General features: G+C 39.8%; 1 protein-coding gene across 2 annotated transcripts in view; it reads left to right on the plus strand.

Moving 5' to 3' along the window:
- The window catches only part of LOC145358136 (nuclear receptor subfamily 6 group A member 1-like), a 379,208-nt gene that overhangs the window by 359,150 nt on the left and 7,307 nt on the right, over positions 1-12,751 (plus strand). For both annotated transcript variants that reach the window (XM_080211815.1, XM_080211816.1), the window contains one exon: positions 1,230-1,351. In XM_080211815.1, the coding sequence (XP_080067941.1) occupies positions 1,230-1,351 (122 nt within the window). The remainder of the gene's footprint in view (positions 1-1,229; positions 1,352-12,751) is intronic.

A 12,751-nucleotide genomic window follows, 5' to 3' on the forward strand; every position in this document is an offset into this window, starting at 1 on the left:
CCCTGCCATTGTGTGTTTGGTTTCCAACCAACCATTTTTGGTTTCCAATCAGCCGTACTGCTTGTTCCATCATTTTACTATTTAGGTGCCTATAGAAGGCTTTAAAAGGATTCCTGTTTCTGTTGGCTGCCAGCCTCTTCTTACAATCCCTCTTCACTTAGTTGCTCTTTCACCTCGCATTTAAAACTTCTGTATTGAACTTGGTTCTCAGATATATTTTCTCCCTGTCATAAGCACACGTTCTTCTTTATCTAAATTTCTACTTCCTTTTTCATCCCAGGAGCTCCGGATTTATTTGCCTTACCTTTCAATCCAAAAGGAATATGCCTTGACTTAGTCTAAACAATACTTTTTGGAAGTAGCCCATTGTTCAGCTACAGTTTTTCCTGCCATCCTTTGCTTCCAGCCTATCTGTCTCAGCTCTATTCTTGCTCCATTGAAGTAAGTTCTCTCCCAGTTGGTTATTCTAACTCTGAATTGCCCATTGTCCTTTCTTACAGCCATCCTAAACATTATGGTACAATGATCACTGTTCCCTAAATGTTCCCCCACTGACTCTTGATTTCTCTGTCCCACTTCATTTCCAAAAACCATGTCTAGCAATGCCTCCTTTTTGTTGGATTGGACAAATACTGCTGTAGAAAATTCTCCAGAACACAATCTAGAAATGTTTGTCCCTCTCTGCTCTTCATCCGAATATAGACGGGGTTAGTGGTAATGATATAGAAATAACTCAAAGCACATATTCGACATTGCTTTATGTTTATGAACAAAACATCCTTAATTTCTAAAACGATGCCCTTGCAAAGTCAAACATCATGCAAAAGTCCAGTTCTGATTCAGCCACTATAACCAGCATCACAGCACTTAAAATAAACCCACTGGTTTTTGTACCAAAACTGTCAGATTTTTCAGATATGATCAACGTACATCACAATTTCCATCACTGACATAATGGCCTCCATGACAGTTAAAAATTTTAAAAGAGAGGAAACATCCCCAGAATGCTGAATAGACACTTGTTACTTGACAGGTCTTGTGTCAGGCAAGTGTCGCTCCCTCAAATAAGTGCACTATCTCTATTAAAATATATTTTAAATAGAGAGAGAAGAGTGACTGGGATATACAGATGAATGTAAGAAATTGTTTGTCTTAAATCTCAAACATACATTTGTTGTAATGAGTAAGAAGGATGCATACCTTAACTAGAATCATGATTTTTCTCTCAGGTTCAGTGAGGAGGGAATGGAAGTCATGGAACGACTAATCTACCTCTTTAGAAAGTTTCAACAGCTGAAGGTCAGCAATGAGGAGTATGTGTGTATGAAAGCCATCAACTTTCTTAATCAAGGTATAATGAGTTTCATATACTATTTTTCATTCTTTCTATTTCTTTCTAATTCTCTTAATCTTTTAATCTTTCTTAAGCCCTAAATACAGTGTAACCAGTTTTAACTGTTCCTTCCTGTCCTCAATGGGAAGAAAAATCAAATAGCTTTTGAAACTGGCTGCTTTCTATTTCTCAGTCAGCAGGAACAGGTCAACCCCAGTATTTTGGTTCAACTATGGTTGGTTGTCCAATCAAACATTCTTGGTGAGGAACAATGGTCACAAAATCAAGGACAACAAGCTTGCAATTTCCCAATCAGGACCCCCTTCAAAGAGCTTTGGAAGACATGTAAATGAGAGGTACATTTTCTAGTCCCACTCGTGGCAGTAATCGTAGTGGGCAGGACAGAAAATCTGGCTGACCATTTAAAGGTCCTTGGATCTCTGACAGAATTTTCTGGTCTTAGGGCATGCAGGGCAAAGCAGAATTGGAACTCTGTAAATGCCAGCAAAGTTTTTGATGGTACTTAGAGAAAGCCCAGTTCTGTTTCAATCCCTATTCTCTGAGAATTTCTGTTATTAGGGTTTTGGACATGACTCAGAAGAAAATGAGTTTGCCTGTCATTTAGTTAAATAGCAAAACACTCTTCCTGATTTGACTCATGGGTCCTCGCTTGATGCTGTACATTTATCATGCACGTAGTCGACCACGAGAAAAAGACTTGTAACCATCTTAGATTCCAACAACTCATCAGCAAGAAATAAATACCTTAATTGTCTCCAATGCTTAATAACATTTTATACTCCTGTTTTAAAAGCCTTATAACCAATATCTGTATCCAAATTCCATACTAAGATAATGCAGAAGAGGCTAGAAATACTCAGCAGGTCTGTGGAGAGAGAAATAGTGTTAACGTTTCAGGCTGTGACTTCTCATCAGATTTATTTCTGATTTCTGGCATCCCAGTATTTTGCTTTTCCCTAAGATGCCTGGTCATTGCAATCCTCTTGGAGTCCATCTACTTCTCTTTTCTCAGACAGTAACTGCAATTACTCTTTCATTACACAAACGCTGGAAAATCTCATCAAATATGACAGCAATTGTGGAGAGAGAACAGAGCTAATCTTCGCACTATTTTCTCTCCACAGATTCTGTCAGACCTGCTGAGATTTTCCAGCTTTTTGGTTTTATTTCAGATTTCAGCATCCACTGTAATTTGCTTTTAAAATATTCTTTACTTGTTTGGTGCTCATGCACGGGAAATCTAATTTGTGAAGAAGGTACAACTATAGTTGTACTATTGGGAGTTTATATTGGAGTAGATGATGCAGGTTTTTGATTCATGTATTCAGGTATATCTGAAGTTGTAATTAAGTTAAAACATATTGTTCAGAATGTTCATGTCCTTACAGATCAACATAATTACATTGCAAATAAAGAAATACGTTAAACCTGCCAAAATTTGTGGAGATAATTCATCTTAATGCGCCAAGATCTAGAAGAGTTAAGAGAGTTAAAGGTTGGAGATTTTCTCCTTAAGGGAATGCTGCATTGTTCATTACTAATACTCATTGAATCTACTTTTCCTTTGCAGTCTCTCAAGATATTTAAAACATTTGTTTACCATGCAAAGTTTTTTCAATGTTGAATCTGGTTTTTAAATAACAACTTATTTGCTTACTTGTCATGAGGGAATTGTTCTATGACTTCAAAGTTGACAAACATTCTAACCATTACATGTTCTAACAAAACATTTAATTCCTTCTCCATAAACTCAATTTTTGTTTTGCTTTATTATGTCTTCCTGTTAAGTTGCATGTGCTCTCTCAAATTATGTTGTTCATTCCTGATGTTGAGCAGTTATTATTTATTGGATCATACATTATCTTCTTCTGGTAGAATTGAGTTTATGTTGTAAGCAATTAATGTGCAAAATAAAATGCAGCATCATTTTATTTTTGCCATCTGTTAATGTCTTAACGTGCATCCAAATTGATTCTGTCTACCCTTGCATTATGAATTGGCATTTGTAAGAAATTCATAGTGTAATGTATCTCTACTATAAAGTAACTGATGGTAAACAGTGAGTTACATTAATATGATTTGAGTTGGTTACTTGCGGGCTTCTTGCAAGTCAGTTATAATTGCACTGGCATGGAAGTAAAAATTATTTCTAAATTACTGGTGATGATCATGACCCTTGTGAACCAAAGTCCCTATGATAATCAGCATAATCAAAGCCCAAATCTTAATAGACCACACATGAGTTATAATCTGGATAAAAGGTCATGGTTGTGACATTCCAGTCTTCAAAACAGGTGGTTTATGCACAACTTATGGCATTAGTATTACAAAGTTGAGCAATAACAGGGAGCAGTTTTTGTCTTCTTGCACATGATTTTAATTCAGACTTAATTTACTTTATAGGTCATATGTAATATTTTTATGGCATATTTTACATCAGCTTGTGGTAGGTACTTTTTTTAAAAAAGTATTCAACATTATATGATTACGCCAAAAGCAGCATTTCATCCCGATCACAGGACATTTGAAAAGAATGCCATATGTTTTGTTGCATGGACAGGCATTCACCAACTGATTTCAAAAATAATTATAATTGACTTGGTAACCATTGGCACTGTTTGTGATACTGAACAATATATAGAAGCAAAGTCCAAGACTTGATTATCTGGTCTGTGCTGTGAAACTAATATTACTTGGCATAGCAGTGGGGACATTAACCTTGACTTCAGAATCTCAAAACTACAGAGAAAAATCTGCCAGGTTCCTGCTTTTGGTTTGTGTCCAGTGAGTATAAAACGTGTGTCAGTTGAGCAAACTTTTAACAGTGTGTTGTCTGAGTTTATTCTTACAATTAGAAAACAATATCATTTTTAATTTGAGGCAGGAGTTCAGCATAGTGGGGAGTGATACTGGAAACAAGTTGACACTGTTGGGTGATTGTGAGTGATGTGTCTCATTTCATTTTTTAATGAAATAAGGGAGATGGTGGTGTGAGATGTTATCATTGAACTAGTAATATTTTGGTGATCCAGGTTCGAATCCCACAATGGCAGGTGACAGAATTTGAATTAAATTAATACAAATGTAGAATTAAAAGTCTAATAAAGACCATGAAACCATTGTGGACTGTGGTAAAAACACAGCTGGTTCAATTTAGGGAAGGAAATCTGCTGTCCTTACCTCTATTTGGCTTACGTGTGACTCCAGAATTCAGTTGCATCAAAACTGCTAGAAAGTAAATAAGAAATTAGACCTGATGGATCACCTGACTCTCCATCAGAGCATCTTACCCAGGCCCATCTCCATCTGGAAATACTCAACAAACCAAGCAGTATCTATAGCATGAAACAAAATCAATGATCTTTCATCAAAACTGAAAAAAAAATTTAAGAGTTTTAGGCCAGGAGAATGGGGGAGAGGTAAGAAGAACAAAAGAGAAAGTTTGTAATGGGGGAAGAGCAAAAGCAATTAAGAAAACAAAATTTCATGATGCAAAAGAATGGTAATGGGTATAGTAAATTCCAATTCTTTTCCTACAACAATGGTGCAATAAAGCAGACTTTGGTCAGTTTTTAATAGCTAGTAATTCCTGGAACAGGTTGCTAGTCTGTTACCTGGGACTTCTGGTTTGAGGGGCACCACTCCACATCAAAACATGGCTGACCAAGAGTCTATCACACTCTTAACACCAGCCATTGGCGTTTTTGGAAAAAATTGCAGGTTGACATACTCAACCTGTTACACCATGTTATGAATACACCTTCCTCGGTCATCAAGTACTGGAATGGGACTCAAAGCCCAGAGCTTCTGGCCAAGAGGCAAGGACGCTATCCACTGTGCCACAAGACCTATGGATGTATTAACAGTTTGTGTCCGATTGAGGTGTGGATGGCTATATTGCAGCCATCTGGATATAACATGAAGGAATGAAGTAAAAAAAAGGCCAGCAACACAAACATACAGAACATTAGGGAGGCAAAGATTATGATCTAAAATTGTTGATCCCAATATCAAGTCCTGATGGCTGTAGAGTGCTGGAACATAAGATGAGAAAATTTATTTTTGTATTGTGTGGTGGGAATCATGGTCTATGAATTGCACCTTTTCTGATTGCCTTTCTCTCCAATGGAATTGTTGATCTATTAGCAGCTCGCTGTTGATGCTCCTACTATTGCTCATCTCTCGGTCCTTGGCTGAGGTCCAAAGTAAAAGCATAAATGAGATTCATGCTGATCTGACAGATTAAAACTACACAAAGTACAAATTGGAGATGCAAACCTCCAAAGTGTGGATGGCGCCTGCAGAGTGGTAAAAGTAACTGCTCAGTACAAGTTTTGTAAACAAGGTCTTTCATATAAGCAGGCAAGAAAATAGCTGTGAGGTCTCAGTACTTATTGGCATATTTCACTGCCTGTCCCAAAAGTGCCAGTGTGTTCTCACTTTGCTTTCACTAGTGAGTTCTGGGAAGTCGTTGAAACCTATAGACACGTAGTTGAATTGTAAAAGCCAACTTATTGAGCAATTAACATTTGAAGTTCACAATTAGCCTCTCCCAAGGGGCCACACACAACCTAACCCACTAAATAAGGCAGTTGGTGGGTTACAGCTTGCATTGTCTAGGACTTAATTTCTCACCAGAAACTAAACTCATATGCTCACCCTTGTTAAAATTCCCTCAGTAATGCCATTCTGTAGGTATATGCAAATATATTCAAGAAATGGAATGAGGTCATAGAATCATAGAACACTACAGCACAGAAACAGGCCTTTTGGCTCTTCTTGGCTGTGCTGAACCATTTTTCTGCCTAGTCCCACTGACCTGCACCTGGACCATATCCCTCCACACCCCTCTCATCCATGTACCTGTCCAAGTCTTTCTTAAATGTTAAAAGTGAGCCCACATTTACCACTTCATCTGGCAGCTCATTCCACACTCCCACCACTCTCTGTGTGAAGAACCGCTCCCCCCCACCCGGATATTCCCTTTAAACTTTTCCCCCTTCACCCTTAACCCATGTCCTCTAGTTTTTTTCTCACCTAGCCTCAATGGAAAAAGCCTGCTTGCGTTCACTCTATCTATACCCATCATAATTTTATACACCTCTATCAAATCTCCCCTCATTCTTCTACACTGCAGGAAATAAAACTAACCTATTCAACCTTTCTCTGTAACTCAGTTTCTGAAGTCCTGGCAACATCCTTGCAAACCTTTTCTGTACTCTTTCAACCTTACTAATATCCTTCCTGTAATTAGGTGACCAAAACTGCACACAGTACTCTAAATTCAGCCTCACCAATGTCTTAATACAACCTCACCATAACATTCCAACTCTTATACTCAATACTTTGATTTATAAAGGCCAATGTTCCAAAAGCACTCTTTATGACCCTATCTACCTGTGATGCCACTTTTAGAGAATTATGTATCTGTTTTCCCAAATCTCTGTGTTCTACTACACTCTTCAGTGTCCTACCATTTACCATGTATGTTCTACCTTGGTTTGTCCTTCCAAAGTGCAATACCTCACACTTGTCTGCATTAAACTCCGTCTGCCATTTTTCAGCCCATTTTTCTAGCTGGTCCAAATCCCTCTGCAAGTTTTGAAAACCTTCCTTGCTGTCCAGTACACCTCCAATCTTTGTATCATCAGCAAATTTGCTGATCCAATTTACCACATTATCATCCAGAGCATCGATATTGATGACAAACAACAATGGACCCAGCACCGATTCCTGTGGCACACCACTAGTAAGAAGTAGCATGATACCAAGTTAAAGCCCAACCAGTGGGTTTACTATCAAATAAACTGGTTGAACAGATTGGTTAAACATGGCCTACCACACATAAAGTCATGTTGACTCTCCCTAATAAGTCCCTGTCTGCATTAGTATTTGTAGATCCTATCTCTTAATACTCCTTCCAATAATTTACCTACTACTGACGTCAAACTTACTGGCCTATAATTTCCCGGATTACTTTTTGAGCCTTTTTTTAAACAACGGAACAACATGAGCTCTAATCATCCGACACCTCACCCATGGATACCGACATTTTTAAAATATCTGCCGGGCCCCTGTAATTTCAACACTAGTCTCCTTCGAGGTCCGAGGGAATACCCTATCCGGTCCTGGGGATTTATCTACTCTGATTTGCCTCAAGACAGCAAGCACTTCCTCCCCTTTAATCTATATAGGTTCCATGACCTCCCTACTTGTTTGCCTTAATTCCATAGACTCCATGCCAGTTTTCTTAGTAAATCCGGATACAAAAAACCCATTTAATATCTCCCCTGTTTCTTTCGGTTTCATACAAAGCCGACCACTCTGATCTTCAAAAGGACCAATTTTATCCCTTACTATCCTTTTGCTCTTAATATACCTGTAGAAGCTCTTAGGATTATCCTTCACCTTGACTGTCAAAGCAACCTCATGTCTTCTTTTAGCCCTCCTGATTTCCTTTTTAAGTAGTTTCTCACACTTTTTATCCTCCTCAAGCACCTTATTTGTTCCCTGTTGCCTATATATCTCATACATCTCTTTCTTCTTCTTTATCAGATGTGCAATATCTCTCGAGAACCAAGGTTCCTTATAGTAATTGCAGTTAAAATTTCAATTTTGGTGTTGTATCATTTTACTTTGAAAGGAATAGTTTTCAGGAACACACTTTATTTAGTTAATGCATTAAAGTTCAACCTGCATGCTAATACCATACCAATTAGAGATAGACATTTGGTTACATAGGTCGCAATTCTGCCATCGTGACCTGCAACTTTTCAGGCAGGTCGCAGTGGGAGATGCGCGTTGCTGGCCTTGTACCGGGATTTGCGTATGCGCTGGGAATGCATGCACATCTCCCAGAGTAAGCCAGTAAGACCGCGCTGGAAACCAGTGGGAATACAGGTAAGGAATTCCATTCTTTTTTAACTGTATTTCAAATATGTTTTAAACATGATTATCGTGAACTTTCAGGCCCTGATTGAATCTGCTGCCCGCCAGGAATACTTCATTCTGGCGGGGTTTAGACTAGCTCCCATGTTCGGGGAACTAGCAGGAGACCCCACTGGAATGAAGTGGGGGGCAGTCAGGGCCCCCAGGATGGTGGGGGCATGGTGCCCCCCTGCATTGGACACTGCCTAAGGGGCAAAATGCCCATGTCCAGAGACATGTTGACACTGCCCATCGGACATCAGGCAGTACCAAGGAGGTGAGGTCTATCGTGGGCGGGGCCTAGGGTTGATTGGTGGGTCCTGCTGCCACTCTGCAGACAGGATTGGTCTGGGATGAAGGGAGGGTAGTGATTTGGGGCGGTTTGGTGGGGGGGAGGGGCCTGCCAACACGAGAGGATTGCCACTGCTTGGGGGGAGTGGGGGGGGGGTGGTGGGCAGTGGGCTGGCCCGGGAATTGTTGTGGGAGCCGTGGGCTAGAGGGGAAGCACTGTGGAGGTCCCGGGCTGGCCAGCGATTGAGCTGGGAGACTGATAGTTCTGGAACTCTACGCATCCCGATCTATCAGATTCTGGTGTGAATAGGCTCCGCCTCCCTGGGTTTTTAATAATATTCATGACTGGGATCTCTGTAGTGCAGAGTGCAGAGATTCGGGTGAGAAGCTGAACTGATGAAACAGCCAGGATCTACATTTAGTTTCCCCTCCAATTCAGCACTTTTGGGAGAATTGCGGCCATAGTTCCTTGTGAGGATGTGATTTATTTCATTTTGGAAAGTTTAGCTGTATTAGGTGTGTGAATGTACATAATTTTCAAGATATGGTTTTGCCATGTAAGAAGCATGGTATGGATTGTATACCATTAGACAGAAAATTCTATGAAGATTTTGTTACAACCAAGTGAGAAAGGATGAACTGACTCCATTCTATTCAATCTTCTAAGTCGGTCACAGCAAAGGTTTAAGTTTCTTTTTCACAATGATATTCCTTTTTTTAATACAATGTATTTAACTATTTAAGCTATGAGCAATCAGAAGCCAAGCAAGTTTGCTTAGGTCGAAGAAAGCACAAATTTATTAACGACTAAACCCAAGGGAAAGAATAATAAAAACACAACATCACATACACAGGTTTCAGAAATAAGGGAAGTTAGAGTTCAATTTTTTAAAACAGGGTTAAAAGAATATACAGTTAATTGTCCTTTGATTCTCCTTGAGATGTAGATTTTTAAACATAGCGCTGATTTGTGGGCGGTCGGATGTAGATGTTGCAATTACAATGTGATCCTGATTTGCTGGTGAATTTCTAGTAAAGTTGACTTTCATATTGGGTAATGCATTTGTTCAAAAAGAGAGAGAGCTTTCAGCGTGTTACTTCTGCTTAAGTCTTGCAATCTCTGCAGTGACTGCAACCTGGTCTGAAGTACATTGTGTATTTCCAAGGGACTTTGAGTGGACCTGTCCATGGCAGCCTTTGTTTCGATATCCAGCACTTTGTATTTTAGTGTCTGTTTTGACGGGGCTTTGAATTATAGGAAATATTTCTCTCTTCACGCTCCCCTGAAGGCAATTCTTTTGTTCTTCACCTCCGACCTGGAAAATGGCCATCCATTTTAAGTAGTTTGTTCTGTCTCATTTCACAGGCAAATTTCCAGTCAGTTGTAAGTTGAAAAATCATACATACAAAACTGAAGTGGGACAGCTTCTTGACCAAATATTTATCTTGATTTAAAGTCTTCAAGGGATGAATTAATGCTAATTAGGTCCTGTTAGGCTGTTGGGAACCTAATGACATATAAAGTGAGCATCTTCCATTGGCACCCCACTCAATAGAAACTAAGACTTCTGTCTTCATTACTGCATATTTACCTCTGAGGTTCAATGTTTTACTTTCCTACACTTCATTTATGTGCCTCCCCTCATCATGTTATTTGCAGCTATGAGTTCACCTTCCAAACTAACCACACTCATTTCAACCAGTAGCCAACCTTCTCTGACTCCAGGACATCTTCATGCTGTCAGACTATCACCATTGTAGACTGGAATGCTGCTGGGAGGTTTTTAAACTAGTCTGGCGGGGAAAGGATCACAGAACATTAGTAAAATGGAGACACATCATGCTATAGTAAAAGAAGCAAGTCAGAGTGAGTTAATCTATGTTGAGTGTCAAGAGAGTAAGACAAGGTTGGATGATCTTGAGTGTAACAGGTGAGTTAAGGGCATCAGTTGACATAAGGAAGTATGATATTGTTGCCATTAAGGAAACATGGTTGAGATAAAGGCAGGACTGGCAAATCAACATTCTGGAGTATAATATCTTTAGGTGAGACAAAAGAGGGTGTAGAAAGGGAGGTAATGTAGCACTATTAATTAAAGAGTAAGTTACTGCAGTAAGGAGCGATGATATCTTGGGAGGGTCTTCAAGTGAAGCTTTGTTGGTGAAACTTAGGAATATAAAGGGAGTGTCCACGTTATTGGGAGTGTACTATAGGCCCTCAAAGATTCAGCAGGAAATAAAGGAGCAAATATGTAGACAGCGTGTAAGAATAATACTACTAGGGGATTTCAACTTCCCAACATAAATTGGGATAGTCATAGTGCCAAGGGTTAAGAGGGATTCTTGAAATGTATTCACGGGAGTTTTTTATGTCAATATTTAGAAGATCCAACAAGAGATGCACAGCGCTAGATCTGGTTCTGGGGAATTAAGCCAGACGTGTTCAATGTGGCAGTGGAGGAGCATTTTAATGATAGCAACCACAACATGGTATGGTTCAAGTTTATTATGGCCTGCAAGAGATGATGTTGGATTGGGGGAAGACAAATTTTATTAAAATGAGGCAGGATCTGGCCAAAGTTGACTGGGAACAGCTCCTTGCAGAAAAGTCTGCAGCAGAACAGTAGAGGGCATTCAAAAAGGAATCGGGGAGAGTATCGGTCCAAAGTGATCCCTATAGAGAGAAATGTAAGAGCAATACGTCCAGGAAACTCTGGATGGCTAGGACAATTCAGGATAGATAAGGAAGAAGAGTAAGGCTGTTAGCAAGGCTGAAGGAGCAATTCAGCTGTGGTCCTTGAGGAATAAAATATCTAAGAAGAAACTTAAGAAAGCAATTAGAACAGAAAAAGGGGGCATGAGAAAGGACATGCAAACAAGATGAGGGAGGATCTTAAGATGGTCTATAAATATGTTAAGGGGAAGAGGTTAACCAGGGTAAGAGTAGGCTCCATTGGAAATCAAGGGGGCAATGAGTGCAAAGCCCCAGCACATTGGGTGTTAAATGAATACTTCTCATCAATCTTCATTCAGCAAAAGGAGAACTAGGTACAGAATTTAGGAACTGGGCTTCTGAGGAACTTGCACAATTTGACATGGGAAATGAGTAGTTACTGCTGGTTCTGACAGGCTTAAAAATCCCCAGGCTTGGATGAATTGCATCCCAGGCAGCTGTGGAAGGCAAGTCAGGAAATTACAGAGGCTCTGATACAAATTTTTAATTCCTCTCTGGTCATGGGATGAATGCCAGAGGACAGGAGGATGGCTAATGTGGATCACATTTTCAAGAACAGTAGACATGAATGTGAGTTCTTGTCAGTGATGAGGAAACTATTGGAGAAAATCCTGAAGGAGAGAATTAACCTTTCACTTGAAAAGACATGGGTTAATTAGGGATAGTCAGCATGACTTCGTCAGAGGGAAGTCATGTCTAACAAATTTGATAGAATCTTTTGAAAACCTGATTGAGTATGTGGATGAGGGATGTGCAGTTGATGTAGTTTATATAGATTTTAGCAAAGCCTTTGACAAGGTCCCACATGGGAGACTAATTGAGAAGGTTGAAGCACGTGGAATTCAAGGAAACCTGGCGAGATGGATCCAAAACTGGCTTAGTAATAGGATATAAAGTGTGGTGGGTGAGGCCACTGGAAGCCGATGTCCAGAATGTTGGTTAGACTACAGCTCGAGTACTGTGTACAGTTCTAGTCACATCACAATAGGAAGAATGTTATTTTACCCAATGGGTTATAGAGAAAGTTCATGTGGATGTTGCCTGGCATGGAACATTTGAGCTATGAGGAGACACTGGATGGTGTTGGGTTGTTTTCTTTAGAACAGAGAGGGCTGAAGGACATCATGCTTCAGGTGTATACGATAATAAGGTGTACGGACAGGTTGAATAGGAAGCAGCTGTTGGTTGAGAGGGGGCATAGTTTTAGGAAAGGGACAGGAGATTCAGAGGGGATTTGAGAAAATAATTACTCAGTGGGTGGTGGGAATCTGAATTGCACTGCATGGGAAGATAGTGGAGGCCAGAAACCTTAGAACCTTTAAAAAGTATTTGGATGAGAATTTGAAACGTCATAACATTCAAAGATATGGGACAAGTGCTGGAAAATGGGATTAGCACAACTTTAGTCACAGTGAATATCGGTGCAGACTGAAGAGGCTGAAGGG

The sequence above is a fragment of the Carcharhinus amblyrhynchos genome, chromosome 25 (assembly GCF_965287045.1).
Source record: "Carcharhinus amblyrhynchos chromosome 25, sCarAmb.v2.hapA, whole genome shotgun sequence".
NCBI classification, from domain to species: Eukaryota; Metazoa; Chordata; class Chondrichthyes; order Carcharhiniformes; family Carcharhinidae; genus Carcharhinus; species Carcharhinus amblyrhynchos.